This window comes from Bacillus rossius, chromosome 6 (assembly GCF_032445375.1).
Source record: "Bacillus rossius redtenbacheri isolate Brsri chromosome 6, Brsri_v3, whole genome shotgun sequence".
In the NCBI taxonomy this organism is placed as follows: domain Eukaryota; kingdom Metazoa; phylum Arthropoda; class Insecta; order Phasmatodea; family Bacillidae; genus Bacillus; species Bacillus rossius.
Genome location: NC_086334.1, coordinates 26058610 through 26080670, shown reverse-complemented (window position 1 = coordinate 26080670; position 22061 = coordinate 26058610). Strand labels below are relative to the sequence as shown.

General features: G+C 38.9%; 1 protein-coding gene across 5 annotated transcripts in view; it reads right to left on the bottom strand.

The window, feature by feature from the left end:
• Window positions 1-22061, bottom strand: part of LOC134532892 (solute carrier family 12 member 6) — a 474522-nt gene that overhangs the window by 40710 nt on the left and 411751 nt on the right. For all 5 annotated transcript variants that reach the window (XM_063369907.1, XM_063369909.1, XM_063369911.1 and 2 more), the window contains 3 exons: window positions 18153-18338; window positions 16262-16497; window positions 3025-3209 (listed from right to left, as the gene is read on the bottom strand). In XM_063369907.1, the coding sequence (XP_063225977.1) occupies window positions 3025-3209; window positions 16262-16497; window positions 18153-18338 (607 nt within the window). The remainder of the gene's footprint in view (window positions 1-3024; window positions 3210-16261; window positions 16498-18152; window positions 18339-22061) is intronic.

Genomic DNA, 22061 nt, shown 5'->3' with positions numbered 1-22061 from the left:
GTAAAGTGTACAATCACTGTTTAGTTATAAAGTTAATTTTAACAAATTAAAACTGTTACAATAATTGACAGTTAATGAATCAGTCAATAAGCAAATATACAAGAGAAACCGTACCGTATTTAATACATTTTAAACATTTTGAGGAAATGGTTTTGATATACTGAAAATAATGAGTCAGCACCAAAGAAATTTCACAAAATAATGTCTATTCTATTCTGGTTTTTTAAATATATAATTTAGTATTATATGCTATTAGTATTCTTATTCTAGCATCACCATCTTCAAAGAGTGCCATAGCCAGATGGTTCATTGTCCACCTGAAAATATCCCTAATCCTTATCAGCCTCAAAATATACGTGCAAATAAATTACATTTAGTAGCTAACAATGCGAAGCTAGGAAAATATTTTATGTTGACTAGTACATGTTACTGAAAATCTACTAATCAAGATATTAAGATATTTTGCTGGTATGATTCTTTGTACTGAAAATCCCACCCCACCTCGCCCTGTAACACGTCTCTCAAAATTTAAAAACAAAAAAATTTGGTGGGGCTGTGTCGGGACACACGGCGTTGTTTTAACGTGAAACGTCTATGTCAGCGAGTCGATCTTAGTGTAATGGATTGAAATGAAAACGATTAATTTACTACATACTAAAACTAAAAGTTCATTTCGCCGGGAGATTTCTCTTGTCCCTGGGTATAATATTTCAAATATTTTTATTCCTCCTGAGATACCACTACCCCCTATATAACCCAAAATGACTGTATCGAGGGGAAGACACAAAGCCCGAACGCCACGTTTTTAATACAAAACAGTCACTGAAAGGAACATAATTATTTATTTCGTTTAATATTCGACGACATATAGATAATACATTATATCAACATTAATATGTCTGATGAACGTACAATCTACAGCATATTGCCCAGTGATGTCGGTTCTGTGGGAACGTAGTTGAGTGCCGTGGCAGCTGTGCGATGCTCCAGAGACAGTCTATGTCGCTCGGCGCCGGACACTGGGGCGCCTGTGCGTGGCCCGCAGCCTCCTCTTTCCGACGATAGGCGTGATTTATATTTTCGACTGGCTCTTGCAAGGTCTGAGGCTGACATATTGTATTTTAATACTTTTTATAGGCTTACTTTTCATTTTTACTTATTAATATTGTCAAAAATACACTATTTTTTGGCTTAAATTGATATATCTAAATAAACTGCATAAACAAACACATAAATTACCGCGCGGCTCCACTTCCCCGCCAACCCGTCCACCATTGACGCAACCTCAAGGTCGTATCAGTGAGCTGACTACGTACGTTAAATAATGACACCGCACTTACGTCTCTAAGACCTTTGAATATATATACTGTATAGAAGTCGCGAGTGGATAGGATTTACTCTACGTTTTTCAGAAGCGTATGATGAGCAGCTTGGGAACTTCACCTCTGCAGTGCGCTGCCGTAACGCCCTGTATCATCTTAGTTGTTATTTACACGTTAGAGCGCAGCACTGTCGCTTGCTGTCATTCCCCGCACCCCCCACCAGTCATTCACTGCAGCTCCAGGTCGTTCAACAGGAGGGGGAAGGGGCGTTTGAAGAGTTCGACACTTCTCCGCTAGGGACCACCACAAGTCGATGTCCTAGAGATGGTGGCGATTGCGGCGGTGAATTAACCAACTGCCTCAAAACCGTATTAGAAATTTTAACCTGGGCTGGCGACTTCTATCTTTGAATATATATACTGTATAGAATTCGCGAGTGGATAGGATTTACTCTACGTTTTTCAGAAGCGTATGAAGAGCAGCTTGGGAACTTCACCGCTGCAGTGCGCTGCCGTAACGCCCTGTATCGTCTTAGTTGTTATGTACACGTTAGAGCGCAGCACTGTCGCCCGCTGTCATTACCCGCACTCCCCACCTATCATTCACTGCAGCTCAAGGTCGTTCAACGGGAGGGGGAAGGGGTGTTTGAAGAGTTCAACACTGGTCCGCCAGGGACCACCACGAGTCGATGCCCTAGAGATGGTGGCGATTGCGGCGGTGAATTAACCAACTACCTCAAAACCGTATTAGAAATTTTAACCTGGGCTGGCGACTTCTATCTTTGAATATATATACTGTATAGAAGTCGCGAGTGGATAGGATTTACTCTACGTTTTTCAGAAGCGTATGAAGAGCAGCTTGGGAACTTCACCGCTGCAGTGCGCTGCCGTAACGCCATGTATCGTCTTAGTTGTTATGTACACGTTAGAGCGCAGCACTGTCGCCCGCTGTCATTACCCGCACTCCCCACCTATCATTCACTGCAGCTCAAGGTCGTTCAACGGGAGGGGGAAGGGGTGTTTGAAGAGTTCGACACTGGTCCGCCAGGGACCACCACGAGTCGATGCCCTAGAGATGGTGGCGATTGCGGCGGTGAATTAACCAACTACCTCAAAACCGTATTAGAAATTTTAACCTGGGCTGGCGACTTCTATACAGTATATATATTCAAAGCTTCTATACAGTATATATATTCAAAGCTAAGACTAACAGTTAGGGAATTATTAAGGTAAGACAATATAGATCTTTTAGTTATGGTGCAAATTTCTGTTCTGGTACCGGTATGTTTCGGCGCGATTTGAAAGACGTTTCACGTCAAGAACCTGGCTACATTCCAGAGCAGGGGCGTAGCAAGGGGGGGGGGTTTAGGGGTTAACCCCCCCCCCCCCCTAGCACCAAATCTTTAATTAATTTCTTATTCATCACTCAGAACAAATTTCATATTAAAATTAATAAAAAATTTACCATTACAATATTTAAATTTAAGAACCGAAAACTGGTAAAATAGCACTATTTTACACCTCAAAATCCAAATTTTCCCGGGGGAAGACCCCCGGACCCTCCGATTAATACCCGGGGGGGGGGGGGGGGGGCCATGCTTCTTAAAACCCCCCATACACAAATCCTGGCTACGCCACTGTTCCAGAGCTGATGAACTGGACGGTATGCAAATGGGAGATGATGCAAGGTGCAAGGTGCTGACCCAGGAACACGCCGCTCGACAGCCCCTTGATGCCCCGCACGATGGTGACGTTGTTGGCCTCGAAGTACGGCTCGCAGGTGGCAGAGGAGTTGCCGCAGTACAACTCGAACAGCTTGCCCGAGGAGTTCTTGTAGCACTCGTGTATCTTGATGTCTTTGAGCAGTCGCGTTCCCAGCACACACATTCTGCAACGCAGGGAGACAAGCATGAGCACTGATTGTTGTAGCAGGCTTCCTAGTTCAGATTTTACACGGTAGTTTGTTAAGCGCGCTCTCTAATATGGTGTTCTTTGATTTGGCTCTTACTGTAATCTGGCACCATTTGAGCCGCTCACAATAGAATATTTTCCGGTATATTTCTATTTTATAATCATGGGGTGGCCACATCTGTATGATTACAAGATAAATATGTGAAGCCATTTTTTTTCCTTCAGCTAGTTGTGCCATATTGGTTAGATACCCAAAACATTGGCATTGTGAAAACAACTTAAATGAATATTTTTTAAAATGAAAGTGACAGTTTTTAAGAATGGAGATTCTAATTCATACTAACTTTCGATTATCTGACGTTTTCAAGCACCATTTCCGCAATTTTTTGGGCGGAACAAAATGGCGATGGTGAGGTTAAAAAGTGACTTCAACTACGTAACAGCATGCCGTCTCCTGACAATTATTAACTTCATGTTTCTAATAATTCCACGTTTAAACAATATTACAACTGCTTACAAACAGTGTGCATCCATAGAGCAGTTTATTACTGACAACTAATGTTATATATCATTGTACTGTATATTGAATTCTTTTGTATTGCTCTAAATCTACATGGACTATGTGTAAGATCATTTTAAATTTGAAGTTTGTGCAGTTGTTGACATTTGCGATTTTCAGGAGTCAATCTTAAAAGTTCAGATTGGCTGGAGTGCACTGTACAGTTTGTATCTCAATTAAAAGTCAAAACTGTAGGTACATAAGCAGGACATTTAGAGGATGCAGAAATGTCAATGAACATTTGTCCGGACATGTTTCGATACATGTCACTGCTATGGAGAGCACCAAACAAGTAAGGTAAACTGTTGTGTGTTCATCACGGAGTACTTTATTCAAAAGTGGTTATCTGTGAACCATTCATGTATGGAATTCCACATAACAGGAGTCCAATGTAACTTGTTTGTACACTGCAATTGCTAGTGTTAAGCTTTTGCAGACCTGGCATTCCTGCATTTCTCTGTGTGTCCTGCGTAAGCCTATTTACCCACAATTTTTACATGCATTGTAGATATGTATACCTACACCAGTAGGTAAGAAAGGTTGTATTCGAATACACTTATATGTACTTGCTTCCCGGAAGTGACATCGAGAGAGCTGTCCGAACTGGAAGTGAAGTATGCAAGTTTGCAGATGAACTAATCTGTGTATTTCTCGCAAACCTGTCTGTAAATAACGTTGCCATTTTTGAAAGCATTTTGTAGGAAATAGTCTGGATATTAGATCCAGACAAAGTTATACTAGTTATACGATTAGTAGAGACCTGTAAAATTCGCGATTTCAAATCCCTAAAGGATAGACTCCATGATCCTATATGCCAGTAAAGGTCTTGATCAGGAAAATTACGGACTTAGCAAAATTTTACGTCTAGCTAGAGAGCGATGACGTCAGAGCGTGACGTCAGAGCGATGACGTCAGAGTTCGGCCGTAACTTTTTCTGTTTCTTCTGAAAGGTGCGCACTAAAAGATATAAGAGAAAAAAAACGGAAAATTTCATAGCACATTTAATATACACCATAAAACTCTTAGCCAATAAGATCGTTTAACACGAATTTGCTTAATACTAACACTACACATATTTAGCACAAGATTCACTATATGGAAACGACGTAATAATCGTCGCGAAACGGATCATCAGTGACGTCTCCCACAATTCGAAACCAGATTATGTCGAGGACGTAATACTCCGAGACCGCCGTGACTTCTTCCAGGGTGATCGTGACACCAGTCAGGCTATGATGTTGGTTCCAATGCTCGACCAGGTGAGCGTGGACTAAGCACTCGACCAAGAAGTCTGGATAATAGGTCCATACGGTTGGTACAATGCACGTAATGTTAAGCATTATTCCCCCGAAAAATTTCACAGACTGTATAGCGTGGTGAATTTTGATAGAATGAATCACCAGAGTACATCCAGTGTTTATATCCCACACAGAGGAATCAACGACCCCAATATACTGCGTATCTTTCATCCTCGGTGAAGGTTATAGGTCTAGATAGCATAGCAGTCATAAAGAAGCCACTGACTTTGAAATATGGTTGTTTTTGTCGCCGGCATGTGATGAATTCCAATCGTGCATAAATGGTTACTACTTATAGATTCAAAGATGATTTAGCATTTCGCAGATGCGTTATTCTCATAGCTTTTCTAATAATGAATAAAAATATACCACAAATGCATATACGGTACATAAGAGTAAGTATCCTTAACGGGTGAAGATAATGAATATACCTGGAAGCTACATTTAAACATTATAACAGTTTCAATTGTATTATTCTTTCCTTAACAGTATTGCATGGTAAAAACGTGTGAAAGAAACAAAGTCTTAGCTACAAGGTAGATATAGTTCCTCAGAGAATCTTAATGAGATCGATAATAATGTAAAACGCACTGATTCTAATTTTAGGTTACTTAAACAGTTTCATTCTGTACATATTTTGTTCGAATCCTTTAAATCTTCATATATACAACCTAGATATCCTATAAACCCATTGTATGATAATCCGGTTTGTGGTTAAATGCCACGAGAACCTATTTTATTAGCGGACCTTCACCGGTTAGGTCTTTTAGAGTCAGGCCAAGTTTTTCAGCCCAAAGATATTCACTAAGAACAGAAAATAATGACTTTTTTGTTTTATTATAATCTTTGACCAGTTATAAAACAAGGCTGATGACCGGTGAGGTGACCTAAATAAACACACTCGTATTACTGCGCATATGCAATACGAATCTCCGCAACATAACAAATAGTGTTATACAGTGTTTACGTTTTAATGGCTACACGTCCTTGCCAAAAATCATTCTGACGACAGTGACACATTCAATTAGTTTTAATTAAAGTCACCTACAAGATTACTAAATTTACTGAGACTAAAAATAAAATATAAGCCTGACGTAAATATATTATGGTACTATAGCAATATTTGTATAAGCTATGCACTAATGCGACGATTTAGTCCCACCGCAATACGTATACGCACGAGTCTTTATAATGTAAGAATATGAGTGAGTCACGCGAAAACTTTCTTACTTTACTATCTGTTAACTTGATGTAGTAACTACGTAGGACTTATACATTTTTTAAGGTCACAGAGTTTCTTATCTACTAAATTATAAAATTACTCTAATTATTTAGAACGCTGACCTAAAACTAATTAGATTACAAATTTTGACGAGAAACAATCACTTGAAAAGTTAAGTTACTTTTTCAGGGTCGATGATGAGTAGTTACTTTCTATATACGAATCGTTTATAAGGCTTGCGCAACACTGCGCTCAAGTTCGATAGTTGTTAGTGTCGATGTTCCACCTAGGCGTCTTTTTCTGCAAATAATTATAACAGGTAATAATTGCCAATTTTGTGCAAACCTTCCACAAGAATTTGACTCTGTCATATCACAGTAAACTATATATCTGTTGCTATGTCCCTTTTCAAGCCATGTGCAAATTTCTTGCGTACAACAATAGGCAAGTCTTAGATATTTCTTCAGTCGGTTCCTTATAACACAATCTCGCGCAAAACACATACGTAGATGTAGACGCCAGTAACTATAAGTTCTGCTCAAGCTTTTGCTCAAGTACATGTTTCTTGGGTTACAAATAAACTAAACTACTGAAAATCTTAATTATAGAACCTAGTCATTGTAAAAAATCTCACATCACAACCACAATTAAAACCTTTGAAACTTGCACTCTGGTTCGTAGTCATCATCATAAGAATTGGTCTCCGACTGCAGGGGAACCCTGCATTGTACACCGTTCTGCTTTAAGACGTCCATCATCTTATCATCCCTGGCAAAGAAGGCAATATGGTACGGCGTCATTAAGTCGTTGTTCATAGCTTCTTTGTTGACGTTGTGCTGCTGACACAGCCATTCTACCAAGGTGTAGTTCTGAGCCCTCACTGCGAGATGCAAAGGTGTATCCCCTCCTTTCAACTCCTTTCCATTGACGTTTGCGCCCCAGAGTGTCAGGAGTTTCATCTTTTCAACGGCGTCTTCTTGCTGGGATGCGACAATGTGTACACACTGTTGTTGTTTCCTATTGTATTCCACTAAAGTATACCGATTTTCGTCATTAATGAAATCATGCAACAAAATCAATTCGTTGATGTCACCGCTACGGCAAAGGAAGTGCACCAAGTTATCACCTTCTCCATTTATGAGTCCGGTAAATACCATATTTGATTTATTCATTTCGCTAACAAGTAGTTTGACTGTTACAACACAAATGAATTATTTTAACTTGGTCATACATTAAATATGTGTTGACGCGTGATAACAGATTCTTACCTAGGTCACAAGTTATCACTTGAGCTGTAGAATTGTAACATAATACGGCCGCAATTGTTATGTAATTGTGCATAAAGAAACTTTGGTTTTATGCTAATTAAATAATTAATTATTTTCTGAATGAAATACAGTTGAATCAATATTATTATAAATAGTTAAATATTTTAATTTAATTATATTTCTTACGGTGCCCGTCGTAAGCAACTCGGTCAAGAACAACTCCGGTCAAAACAACTACTGTCCAAAATAACTCCGTTCCAAAATAACTCCGGACGAAACAACTCCCGACAAAAACAACTCCCGACAAAATTACTCCTGACATAATAACTCTATCCCAAAATAATGTTAAAAGGGCGCAACACAATTACAAGCTTATGTGTTGGTATACGTGTTACAATTGTGTTATAAAAAGTGTTACAATTGTGACATTTTCACATTTTACAAGTGATGTTTTTCACCTACTTTATAATAAATATCGAATTATAAAAAATTATAAAAACTTATTTTACATCATTTTTTATATTTATATTAAGGTGTTAATTCAAACCCAACATCTTATTATTAAAAAACAAACATGTTATTAAAAAAGTTGTAAAGTATCCCAAAACAGTTTTCACGTGTCTTTCAAAGAACTGTAAATATTCCGATATTGAAACAAGATTAATAGCTAAAACTTTCAACAATCTCATAAATAACTATTCTAAATAATTTACAAGAAAAAAATAATTCTCAATCTCATTGTTAGATATTTGTTATTACAATTACTCCTTGTTAGAATTGCATCACTATTTCCCTATCACTAGACATTGCTATGTTACTTGTTTACATGTCGTGAAATATCGTGTATAAGTTACCTCGGAGTCAATTCAAGACTTTCACTCGATGTGACCGACTCATCGGAAGGATCGTCACACACAGCGCCGTTAGTCCTTAGGACTTCCATCATTCCAAGGTCTGAAATTCTGTAGGCAACTTGATAGGCAGTATCTTGCAAAGAGTTTACAGCTCCTAGGTCTGCACCAGATGCTTGGCAAATCCACTCGGCCAGCAGATAATTCCTAGTGACCACCGCAATATGCAGCAAGGTGTTGCCCATAACAAGCTCCTTAGCATTGATATCAGCACCCATGTTCCAGAGTATCTCGATTTTCGACTTAGCGTTAGCTTGGTCGTCCTCAGCTACGGCGTGAGTGACCTGTCTTCCACAGAAGTCATACTGATGCAGGACGTCGGTCCACCGCATGGATTCCAGAGCCTGTAAAAGCTCTCCGACGTCGCCTACTCGACAGATATACTGAAAAACGTTGCCTTCGTAGTCAGTCGACTCAACAAAGTGTTGGCCGTTAGCAGCTCCATTCTCTCCCATAATTTACAACCTAGATAAGCACGTCTTGCACTGTGTGAAAATAAAATATTACTGAACATAAACTTTTGTTTTTTATTCAGCTTACCGGAATATACTAATCCCCCGGGCTGTTACTTAGCTCGTTTGTCGAAATCCATTACTGCAATATATCCTATGATGTTATATCTTTCGTCGCATCTTAAGATGCCAACACTTGCTTTGATACGTCGTTAAAAAGATTCAGCTGAGTAGATAAACTTTCAAAGCGACTTATAAATAACTCTATCAATCGGTAGGCATCACGCCAACACAGCCGTAGCATTAAAAATCCGGGAGCAAGAGATAAACTCTAAATGAGGCAACGACTAAAGCGATGTTTTATCTTATTATAAGCCTTGCGTAAACAGAAGGGTAAATCGGGACTAGTTGATCAACTTTTCGCGTAACTTCCCATACCTAAGAAACATGTCCTTAAGCAGGGATAATAAGGTGATGGACGTCTTGAAGCAGAACGGTGTACAATGCAGGGTTCCCCTGCAGTCGGAGACCAATTCTTATGATGAGGACTACGAACCAGAGTGCAAGTTTCAAAGGTTTTAATTGTGGTTGTGATGTGAGATTTTTTACAGTGACTAGGTTCTATAATTAAGATTTTCAGTAGTTTAGTTTATTTGTAACCCAAGAAACATGTGCTTGAGCAAAACCTTGTGCAGAACTTATAGTTACTAGCGTCTACATCTACGTATGTGTTTTGCGCGAGATTGTGTTATAAGGAACCGACTCAAGAAATGTCTATGATTTGCCTATTGTTGTACGTAAGAAATTTGCACATGGCTTGAAAAGGGACGAAGCAACAGATATATAGTTTACTGTGATATGGCTGAGTCAAATTCTTGGGGGGTGTGCACAAAATTGGCAATTTTTACCTGTTGTAGTTTTCTGCAGCAAGACCCTTAGGTGGAATAGCGACGCTAGCAACAACTGACCTTGAGCGCAGTGTTGCGCAAGCCTTACAAATGATTTTTACATGGATAACTTCTAAAAGATGCAAAATATATGTGTCTTCAATTATAAGTCATATATATTAAAAAAAAATCAATTAACCCCACTCTACTCTACTTGAAAACATTCCAGAGAATGCAACAAGTTTATTATGCAACCTCTTACCTCGTTACTGTTCAAACATCCAATGTCAAGATTACAATGCTATACGTCATAAAGTACACATCTACCATTACTTCATTGATTATAAAGTTTATTTATATAAAATATCTAGGGCATACTAATTTTGTCTACTAATATTCTATCCACACACCGAATGAATCATCAACCTTGGACTGACCTTAGTCAACAAAGTTCGATAGAACGATCGCGGTTGTTTCTATACTATAATATAACGTTGCGCATGTTTACACTTTTAATGAAACACGCTGGCATCGAGTGATATCATACGTTCGTTGGCCTAACGTCATTGACAGTGGTGAAGGTCCACTTGTTTTGATGACAAGCTATAAATCGTTGGGGCGATGACCTAAATTACGTCTTGGTTTTTCACTTTTGCTTACTAAAATGCAAACAAGCAGATTGGGGTGTGACTTAAATGGCCGACTAAGAGCGTTTTTCTTAGCGATTTCCGAATGATTACTTAGATTCTATTGTAACGTCTACTACTATGTAGATCCGACCACTATTGAATTGCTAACCAGATTCATTTCCGAAAAACGCTTCTTATGCATCATTTATTCATATCAACACTCTGGATGCTGTCCATCCAACAAATCTATTATTTATAAGAGCACCTGATCATAAAATTGATTCAATCACTTAGACGTCTAACCTTTGCATATATGCATGACCTGGAACTGATATGGAGACTGACTGTTCCCGAATCTTATTTTTAAAGTTAAGTTTGTTGAGACTAGTCGTTTACCTTTACGATAAAATGGAAGAACAATTTACAAATATTGAGTATGTTCTTATAGCACCAGATATATTAGTGCCCTTAACCTGGCCAATTTATGGCCTAGAAGATTTTGTTGTAAAGCTCTTTAGAAAGATCATAAGTACCAGCCAACAGGAGAGCCCCATTATCAGGGTGCATGACATTTCAGTTCGGTTGATGAGGAATCACCCAAATGGGTTTCCCTTCGTGTATGAATTGGTGCCTAATGAGTAAGTAGCGTTTTTCAACAAACAGTTTAACTCGACAGAATGTAAATCGTTATCTCGATTGCAGACAGGTGATTGGAGCTGACGTCTACGATATCGTTCCTTCGGAGGATGTGAACAACAATTTGATTGGGGGTGCCAGCGGAAGTGATCTTAGAGCCTTACAACGAAGGACTCTTTGGGCTCGAACTCGAGAACCCAGATGCGTTCTACGTTCTCAAGCTCTCGAGTAAGTGTTGTAGTTAATTTAAATTATACTTATCCTCTTTACGAGGTAAATCCTGGTCGTTTTTTCTTATATAATTACTTTGCATTCATACTTGTTTACGTCCCGTTATCTTATCAGTTGTTTGGATTATGGTTGACCTCATCAGTTACTGAACCTATTTGTTGCAATTTGTTTTATAAACATACTATTATTGATAACGACACACGTAAGACTTATAATTAAAAATCTAAAGGTCCTTAGGAACGTTGAGTGGCGTTCTTTTTTGTTTTTTGGATACGATTATTCTGCACTAGTACACTAATAATACACTAAGTACACAGTTTTGAGTTATACATAGTACATCAATGACAAGAGAATATTCTTGCAGGTTAACTCTACAGGTAGAAAAATGGACATCAAACGAAACATCACCTGCAAGCTAAACCTGTGAGCTTACCGCTGTTCAACGAATAGGTACATTCAAAAATAGTTCCTGTAAAAAAGCACCAATTCGATATTCAAGGTCCGCAATTGAATTTCTCATCATTTTTTATATAGATCTACATCTTTATAAATTCCAAGCGGATGTATAAAATTTATTCTTGGACCACTTCTGTATTCACATACATTAAACAACAATAAAATAAAGTTAGTTTCACACTTTTGGTTTGAATTAATCGTCTTATTTTTTGGTCATTTAAAAAATAACGAACTACGTCGTAACCAGTTTTTTTTTCAACCTACTCATACTGTTTCCTTTTAGAATATGATTCGTGTAACCATTGTTATAATTTCAAAATTAAAAATACTTTTGATAGCGAAAGAACTTATTTATGATAATTAGGGCCAGGAAGTTGGCGTTTTTTCTTCATTCAAATTTTAGGTTAAACATATGAATGCTCATTTAAACAACTGCGAAAGTCCTGGCCCTAATGATAATTTAAGACCCAAAATTTTTTTGTTTCACTTGGCAGTCCCAAAATATTGATAGACACGTTGCACAATCCCAACCAGCATAACGTCGGCGATAAAAATAATCGGCAGCTACAAAAATACACATGATTTTTATCGTTTTGCCTGGCGCTGCATTTATGTTGTAAAATTGTGATATTTTCTCACTCAGTCGGTTTGAGTGCTTGCTGCACGTTGTTCAGCTTAATTTCATATTTATTCATGTTTTCCATTCGTGTATTTAACGACGTTCGAATAGTCTTTCGAGTTTTGAATCGCAATAAATACGTCTAGATTAATACGATACAAATTCAGTTCGTAATTTGATACAATACACAACAGTCGCAACGTAATTGAGTGCTTTGAAAATTTAAATTTCCGCGGTAAAATGCATAGACCGGGTAATTACTTCATACCAGTTATAGAATTTACAAGTTCGGTTGATGACATCCTCGATAGTTCGCAGCCCCCAAGAAGAAGGCTGAACAGAAGTCTCGTAGAATTGTTGCGTCGCTTCGATGGAAATAGTCCAGGAGTGTCCGAGCCAAGGGATCAAGATAATTCAAGCTTACTTGAATCGGAGTATAACGTACCCGATTCGACTTCCACCACAGCTGTACAACCGTCAAGGTCTACAACACCACTCGTCAGAATTTCCACCCCAGTTGATCAAGCGCAAGCCAATGAAACTGATGCTCCTGTAGTCCAACACACCATCTTCTACAATTGGTTGATAAACACCGTCATTCTCGACGATTTGAGCTTCAGACAACCTTTCATCAACTGCACTCAAGACGCAAACCAATTAACAGAACAGGATTTGTTCTTCCACGCTCTCGACCTTTATCACAACGCAAACCAGTTGAGACCCCAAGAGTTGGTAAATCTGCCGTTTCTTCCACGCACCATGCGTACTGGAGAGACATTGCTGGATATTCCTTTTTTGGACCCGCTACTGGTGGTGCTCTGGCGCATCCACATCGATGACGTCCACTGGATGCTCAACGTGCTTCCATGGAGGGTGGTCGATCGTCCCATCAGAACCGGCCGCAGTATCCTCGCCGTAAGTAGGATCATTAACACCTGGATCACCCATCAAATCATCTTCAATCGGATGCTGATCTATATCTTTTATTCCAGTGGATCATCGAAATTCCCAACATCCACGACTTCCTGGAAATGACCAGAGCTCCTTTCACCGTAATCGTAAAACTAATCCGGTTCTTGGACATTTACAGTGAATCGTTTAATTCTGATGCTTAGTGTTGTTTTGTTCGTAAACAAAGCCACGAGATGGTACTAACTTTTTGTTATAGATTAATATGCATTTTTATTTGGATAAGGTTGGTGTAGCTTAGTTCATAATTTGTCATCAGTCTAAAATAGAAAGATGTATGATGATTCAGTTTAAAAATATTAATCAAAAATGTAAATAATCAAACTGACATAACCTCTGAGATAAAAATAATCGGTAGTTACATAAACACATGCGTTGTTTATCTTGTTGATTGGCGCTGCAGTTGTGGTGTATTAAATCTAAAATTTTCTCAGTTTATCAGTTTTAGGGCTTACTGCACATTGTTCAGCTTGATTAAACTTTCACCCATATTACATTATTCGCATAATCAACGATGTATGAGTTGCGTTTGAAGTTTAAAGCCACAATAAATACATTCCGATCGACACAAAAGAAATCCAGTTTATAACTTGACACTATAGATAACAGTCACAACGTAAATAATTGTTTTGATTTATTAAATTTGCGCGGTAAAATGAATAGACAGAGTAATAACTTTATACCTGTAACAGACATTGCAAGTTCATCCTACGATTTCTTCAGAAGCTCTCAGTTGCCGGAAGGAAGATTAAACAGAAGTGTCGTTGAATTGTTGCTTCACTTGGATGAAATGAGGCTAGAAGGGTCTGAGCCAGGGTATCAAGACAACTCAAGCTCACTAGAGTCGGAGGATAACGAATCCGATTCAAATTTCACCACAGCCTTACAAGCGTCAGGGTCTACAGCAGCACCCGTCAGATTTTCCAGCTTTGCTGATCAAGTGGAAGCCGCTATAGTCCATTCTCCTGTAGTCCAGGGTCCTGAAGTCCAACCCAACAACTTCCACAATTGGTTAATAAGCACCGTTATTCTTGATGATTTGAGTTACAGAGAACCTTTCATGAACTCCGCTCGAGATGCTAATCAATTAACAGATCAAGATTTGTTTCTCCGCGGTCTCAGCCTTTATGAAAACGCAGACCTGATGGGGCCCCGAGAGTTGGTGGATCTGCCGTTCCTCCCATGCGCCATGCGTACTGGAGACACATTGCTGGACATTCCTTTCGTGGATCCTCTGCTGATAGTCATCTGGTACCTCCACATCGAGGACGTCCACTGGATGCTCAACGTGCTGCCATGGAGGGTGGTGGATCGACCTATCAGAACCGGCCGCAGTATCCTTGCTGTGAGTATTATCATTAGTACCTGAATAACCAACCAAATCACCCGATCCATATTGCACGCCTCATAACGCGAAACGGTTGAGGCAGTGTTCTACTCTCTCGTCTTACCAAAATCAAGCAATTATTTTAAGTAAAAATGTCTCTATTTTATTCATACTAGAATTTAAATTTGCGCGCGCAAGCGCGCACCTGACTACAGAATTTGCATATATTTTCATACTTATGATATATTCGACCAATCACATCACGAATAAATTGGTTTCATATACATTTCATCTCTATTTTAATATTAAGATTGCACTTATAAAATAATATAAATAAACTTGTTATTTAGTGTAAGAAAAAACTGAAAAAAAAATTCTGAGCCTGTCCGGATGTCTGTATGTGCGGATGTAACACAATTACGCCCGCAAAACTTAACATATTAAGACATTTTTTTTTATTAGTTTCAAAATTACAGCGTGCAGTTTTCTATTGCAAATAGCTGTGTAATTTTGTGTCATTTAATTATAATTAATAATAAACTAAAATCGAATAATCTTTGGTACACCTACACATGTAAATAAAGACTAGCCTTAAACAACGCATGGGCGCTCGATCATATATTCAGTGGTGTGCTTGCGTCGTATTCTTCTTATCTGAGATGAAAACAGCGCGGAATATTTGAATCAATAATAAAAGCATAATTTGTCAAAATGTCCATTTAATACGAATAAGTCAGTAGTACGACATTTCTTTTTTAAAATTTAAATGAAAGGCGTGCACTTTTGAATTACCAAACTTTTCCTTTTGTTTCAGTGGATAATCGGCAACCCAAGCGTCTACGAATTCCTGGAAGAGACCAGAGCTCCTCTCTCCATAGTCATCAAGCTGATCCGTTTCTTAGACATGTATCATGAATCATTAGATCATCAAGCTTAGTGTTATTTTGTTTGCAAACAAAGCCACGTGATTGTATTTACGGTTTGGCAAATATCAACAAACATTTTTATTTAAATAAGCCTGCGTAGTTGCTAAGTTTATTGTTCCTCATCGGTTTAAAATAGAAATACTTATATGGGTTCAAAGGTCGACTAATTTGAATACAAAACATCATTATTTGTAATAATCAATTGTGACGTCCAATTTGTGATTAAAAAACATTTGCAAACCAAATTGCAAAAAAATTGGTTAGCTTTTTTTATTTTTCGTCATGGCGTATAACCCTGGATGCACTCGTGCAAATTACATCTGCTTATTGGTTACCGACTCGTAACACATGTTGACTGGAATGATCGTGATTCGCTAATTCTTCTGTTAAAGATTTTTCATTGGCCCAGAGTCTTTCAGATAAACTGTGGCCCAATCACTGCAGCAAAATAATGTCAAAAGTATTTGGACTCTATCCTATCGCGAAATGAATCCGCGAATTTTACAGGTTTCTAAAGATTGGTTATAGTATTAATCTTAAAAATAACCCAAAATTTACGTCAGACTTATTTTATCAATTTAATATTTTATCGTTCTGAGGGGAACGCGCCCCCACCGCGGGGCCGCTTCTGGCACTCACTGCAGCTTGTCGTTGCCGTTGAAGTTGGTGAAGATGCCGACGTAGACGGCGAGGATGGACAGCAACACGCACGCCAGCGCCACCGTCGCGAACTTGTTCACGAACTTGACGCCCACGAACACGATCACGCCCATCACCATCAGCAGGCCCGTGCCGTACACGCGGAAGTTGTTGTACATGATGTTGGCGTCCTTGGTGAAGTCGCCGAAGATGGACAGGCTGGGCGCCATGTACGTCTGCAACCACCACCACCACCCAACACTGCGTCCTGGGCCGCGTTTAAGCCTCGTTTGCATTCGTCAAGTCGGGCGAGTGATATCTACTTATTTTATTCGTCTTATGTTTGGAGCACTTAAGGCGCACGCGCCTTCTCTTACACTGAACCATGATTCATAAACAACGTTTAATAAGTTATAACCAGGAATAAAGCATGAAATTACATACTAACAAATTACAAATGACACCAAACACTAATGAATCATCTACCAATTTAACATCCATATAAAATATTGTATTAAATATAAAAATATAATTAAATACTAACCTAAAAAATTAAATATTGTTTTAAAAAGAAAAAAAAAACATATCATTTAAATCTTTTCTTTTCTATACTATAATTCAAATATTCTCTCTCACACACATTCATTCCCTTGGTTACGTGTATGTGAATTTGGAGCCAATTTTTTATGTGTAAACATCTTAGCTCTCGGTATATGTCATTTAGTAGGAATAATTTCAAGAAAATCGAACGAAAGTCGATGAATGGAAATGTGTCACAAATATGGCAGACCCTCGTGTAGCAACACAAATCCGTAAATAGTCTCTTTCGTAAACATAAGGGACATACCAAACATATTGGTGTGCCAAATGAAACTTTATGATAGTGAAACTACACTGGAATATATATACTGCTCAAGATATCAGACTGGGGTTTGCTTACGAAAAGCCTTCAAGAATAATATGAAAGCGGATGAGTAGATCTATTTTGGATTTCGTTTCTAAATTGTATTTTTAGAAAGTTTAGTATTTTGGTAAACTATAGTACTGGTGTAACGGAATTCGCCGCGAGAGTTATATGGGGGCTCGTGCGGTGACGGTAACTTTGCAGTTACAGAATTATCACAGTCGTGGTCACACCGCAATTTAATTCACTACTAAACGCCGCGCCGATGACGTTACACGTGAAAAAAAAATTGTAGCAGCCAATCATTATTAACTTCAGGCGTTCTACTATGATTTAACGAAGCCAAGTTTTGAATTTTTATCGATGGGAAAATTTCTGACCGAAAAACTTTTGAAACGTGTCGCGTCTTCTGTTGCTCTCTTCCCCCGTTAACAAGTTTTTAAAGGTTTCAAAGGAGATTTTTGGGACTTCATGTCCAAAGTGAGCGAACTAGGTATCCGTAAAGGCAGAGTTTACAAACTATGCAAGAAACGAAAAAAAAAAAAAAAAAAACAACTCAAAGACACGACACGCAAATAACACCACAAATTCACGATATTTTATAAAGCACGACACCAACATTACAACTTGAAATCGTAAAGGAGTAGGTAACAAATCCATTCCCCGTGGGTCATGTTTATTATGGAAATGCGTGAAATGTCAAAAAGTTGTTTTGACTGCGCGAAAAATTTAACAAGGGAAAAAGTAAAGGAGACAAATAATGTATTTTAGTTTTCTATACCTACAAAGTAAGTCTGCGTGTTTTTTTTTTTTTTTTAAAGTTTAAGTTTAAGGAACACTTCAAATATGTAAAAGCGGACGCGTTAGCCGAAACGCATAAAGCAGAAAGTTGTCTGATGACGTTATTTGAAAACTTGCGTCGTCGCGTGGCTCGTGAGCTCGGCCCTGGAAGGCTGCAGGAGGGAGGGAGGGAGGGAGGCTGCTCACCAGCATGATCTCCACGGCGCCCACGATGTACATGGCGGCGGCCAGGGTGGTCCCCGTGTAGAACAGCAGCCCCACGGCGCCGCCGAACTCGGGGCCCAGGGAGCGCGAGATCATGAAGTAGGGCCCGCCCCCGGGCACCACGCCGTTCGTCGCGATGGCGCTCATCGAGATGGCCGTCAGCATCGTCTGCAACACCGCGCACGCGGGCGCGGCTCCGCTTTCAACGGGGAACATTCATCTCACGTGTTTCTGATGTCTACACGGCATTTGGTGGGAGCAGTCAGTGGCGTAGCAAGCGGGCTGCAGGGGTGGCCCCCCACCAGGGGCGCCGGCGCAAGGAAGGAGGGGTGGGGGTTTTGCCGCCACGACGGTTTCGCGGTTACTGAACCCTCCCCCCCTCTCTTTTAATCCAGAAGGGGCCGCCATTTTCAAGTCTGGCCAGGGGCGCCAGTCACCTTAGCTAACGCCACTGGGAGTAGTTTCGTGAATGCGATGGAATTCAAGGAACGGAAATGTGTAACAACCACACTGCTGCCATCTGTGGCGGACGGCGCGAACCAAAGTTCACAAAGCCGAACGGGAACTTCATAGTATTAACTTTTCAAAGAATTTTAACAAGATAACTAGTATTTCAATTAAATTTCTTGTCGAAAACCAGGCCTAACGCCGGGGTCTAGTATTTTTTTCCAAGTATTTTTCGCTTCTACTAGAAATTTTTCATTACATATATTAAAATTTCGCTCTGTAAATAGAGAATGATTCGCTAGCCGACGTAGCTGCCCCGGCAGCTAATTCTAGCGGCGGGTGCGGCAACCACGTGTTATTCGCGTCCAGAAATGATGTTGCAAACACAATTTGCGTATATTTATTACACTCGGCATTGTTTTAAAGAATTTTACGTTAAATTCTGTGTCCGAGTCCCAAGTTTCGCACAAGTCATTGGAACTTCAACTGCCCCAACCGAAAGCAAACTTTGTGATTTTGCTGCTATCGTCTTGGTGTGATGACATGACGACAACATACATCATAATAAGTAGTATTCAATTGCAGACAATGTTCGTTTTATAAGCTTTTGTTAAGCCTACGAGTGACGTTTATAGAGGCGTGCAGTTCGAAACTTTTCAGTAATAAATTTGCGTATTTAGTAGCGAGTACAAACTGCTACTCGAAAGTTAAATATTTTGGTAAACTATAGCGCCGGCGTAACGGAAATTGCCGTGAGAGTTACGAGTCATATGGGGGCTCCTGCGGTGATGGTAACTTTGCGATCTATATATTTTCATAGCATAAACTTAACTTTCGTGGAGGATGGCGTCTCGTATCAACTTCGTTGGGTGCATGTTCCAGATAAACTTTGTTACGAGAAAATTACTTTTTTTTTTTGTTCGCATCGCGTGCCCTGGCGAAGCAAGGTCGACGCACGGTGTACTTGAACTATCAAACAAGCAACAGTTGAGCTTTTTTTACTTCAGCGCCCTTCATTATAAAATCGTTTGTACAGCTGTATGTAAATTTTGTAAAGGTTTATATTCATCAAGTAATTTTTTAATTAATTTAGTCACACCAGCTGATAAAAAAGAATGATTAAATTAAATTTAATATGGTTTATAGCCTTTTTGAAGGCAGTATTTTGTAAATCCAAGAGCAGTCGTTTCTATTTTGTGGATGATAAACAATTTTCGTGTAAAAGCAAATTTTTGGAAATTACAGATTATTTGTTTATTTATTTGCTACCCTCTAATTCATACCACTAAATTTTACTTTTGTTTGGAAAAAGCTGCTGTTCAGTGTGACACTCAGGATAATGGTAAGGTGCCTAAATTTGATGGGCACATACTTTTTTCAATAAAATTTTTTTGTGGTTTGCAAATTTTGAATTTGAAAAAAAAAAAAAATTCCGACTGGAATGCCACGGCTGTGGTGGGCCTTAAATAGTAGTTAGGTTTACCGCAAAAAAACAGATAGATGAATATGCAATTACACTGTTGTCGTCGTTGTACAATATCGTTTTATGTCTATTTTTTGTTCTTGTTGCAACTGTCTCTCAGTTGTTAGCCCGCTGTGTCCGTCGGTGCTGAAATATTTTTTTCTGAATAATTCCTTCCATGGAATTTTCTGTGCTGTCAATGTTTTAAATTTTTTTTGGCATAGGCTGATTAATATACTTGTTTTCTGTGTGTTTGCATATTCATCTTTTTTGACCGTTATTGAGGTTTCTTATGACATACAATGTAACCAGCAATGGCGTATGTCCAAAAAAACATTTAATGTATTATTTTGTTATATTTTAAGGGTATAATTAAATACTTAATTGGGGTGTTAAACTTTTCTTTAATAAAAAGTTATATGAAACTCCTAAGTTCAGTATTTGAGACCATCAATTTGTAAATATTCCAAGCCCAATCTCTAAATTCATCCCTTCTTTCAACCCCTAACCTCTATCTGGAGTCGCCCCTGATTCCTCATTCCTCCCAACATTAGGGTCGGTCTCTTAGTTACTTCATCCACTCTTCATTGCTGTTATTCCAGGGCTTTTCCTGGTAATTTATCTATTGTATTTTACGTTTCACTATCAACTTTCTCAAAAAATATTTACGTTAATATCTAATTGCGCTAAAATAAAATAGCGCACATGTTAATTACTATGATCACTTGCGTAATCTTTTACAACCCGGAAATAACGTATAGTAAATGATGCAATTAGTGACAAAAAAAAGTGCAAGAGAGCAGCTATCGGAATACGAGGGACGTTCCGAAAATGAGTTCACCATTGTTTTTATTTTTTTTCACAGGGAAGCCGTACAGAAAGTGAGAAAACACATTGCCATAACAAAACACAATCTTTCCTGAATTCGCGATTGGAGGAGCGCGAGCAGAGGAGGGTTGGCGCATGCGCAGAGTGCAGAAGACTAGAGATGAGCAGCAGACCGACGTGCCCCAGCTCAGTCGAGTGCAGACAGTTGCGGGAGCAACACGTGTGCTGGGAACTTAGTCACCAGTGGACGTGCGCGCCGTCTTGCAGTACGACTGGACGCGTGGGACTCGTGTCTCAGAAGACCAGGTGCAGCGGGCTGTGAAGAACGTCTTTAAAACCGCTGGGCAGGGGCGCAAGTATGTAGGAGTTGCAAGGGGGACTGCGGAAAATAGCGGCGGTGGGGGGTTTGCACGAAAGTTTTGCACGTGGTTTTAACCGATATAAGTAATCTCTAGTTAGGGTACTTGTGTGTTACATACTGCCCACATTTTGGTCTATATGCATGCAATAAGCAGAAAACATTTAAAAAATATACAGAAATTTTCCATAAAACATAGTTTTGACATAAACCCGTTTCATAGTAACGCTTTTTTAAGCGCAATCAGGCTCCCCTCAGTGAGGGGTTTCTTATTTACAAGGAGGGGGGGGGGGGCGCCTGCCCTCCCGGAGTGATTTCCATCATGAGGGTGCCTTGAACTTGCTTTCACGGCACGAAAAATGTATCAATGTCGGTGGCAAAAATGTAGAAACCTAGCCAAAATGTTGTTTTTTTTCTTATGACATTGAATTTTTCTATTTGTTACAAAGCTTCCCTATGAAAAAAGGAAGGCCAAAGCTGATTTACAGAACGTCCCTCGTTCAATTACAGGAAAATTCTTCAACCAGTGACGTCAAACTCCGCTCTTTTTGAGAATAATTCAAGGGCCGGACATATGCTAATGAATGTTGCATTTTTTTAAAAAATAATATATTTATATATTGTATGATCTTTAGGTACAAGGACAAACAAATAAAATATGGGGCATGTGATTAAGTATCAAGAAAAAAAACCTGAAAAAGTAGTATTTACAAAACATTTAATAAAAAAATATACGAAAAGAATATATTTGAACAATATATAATTAAGATGAATAGAAATAGTATTTTAGAGTATT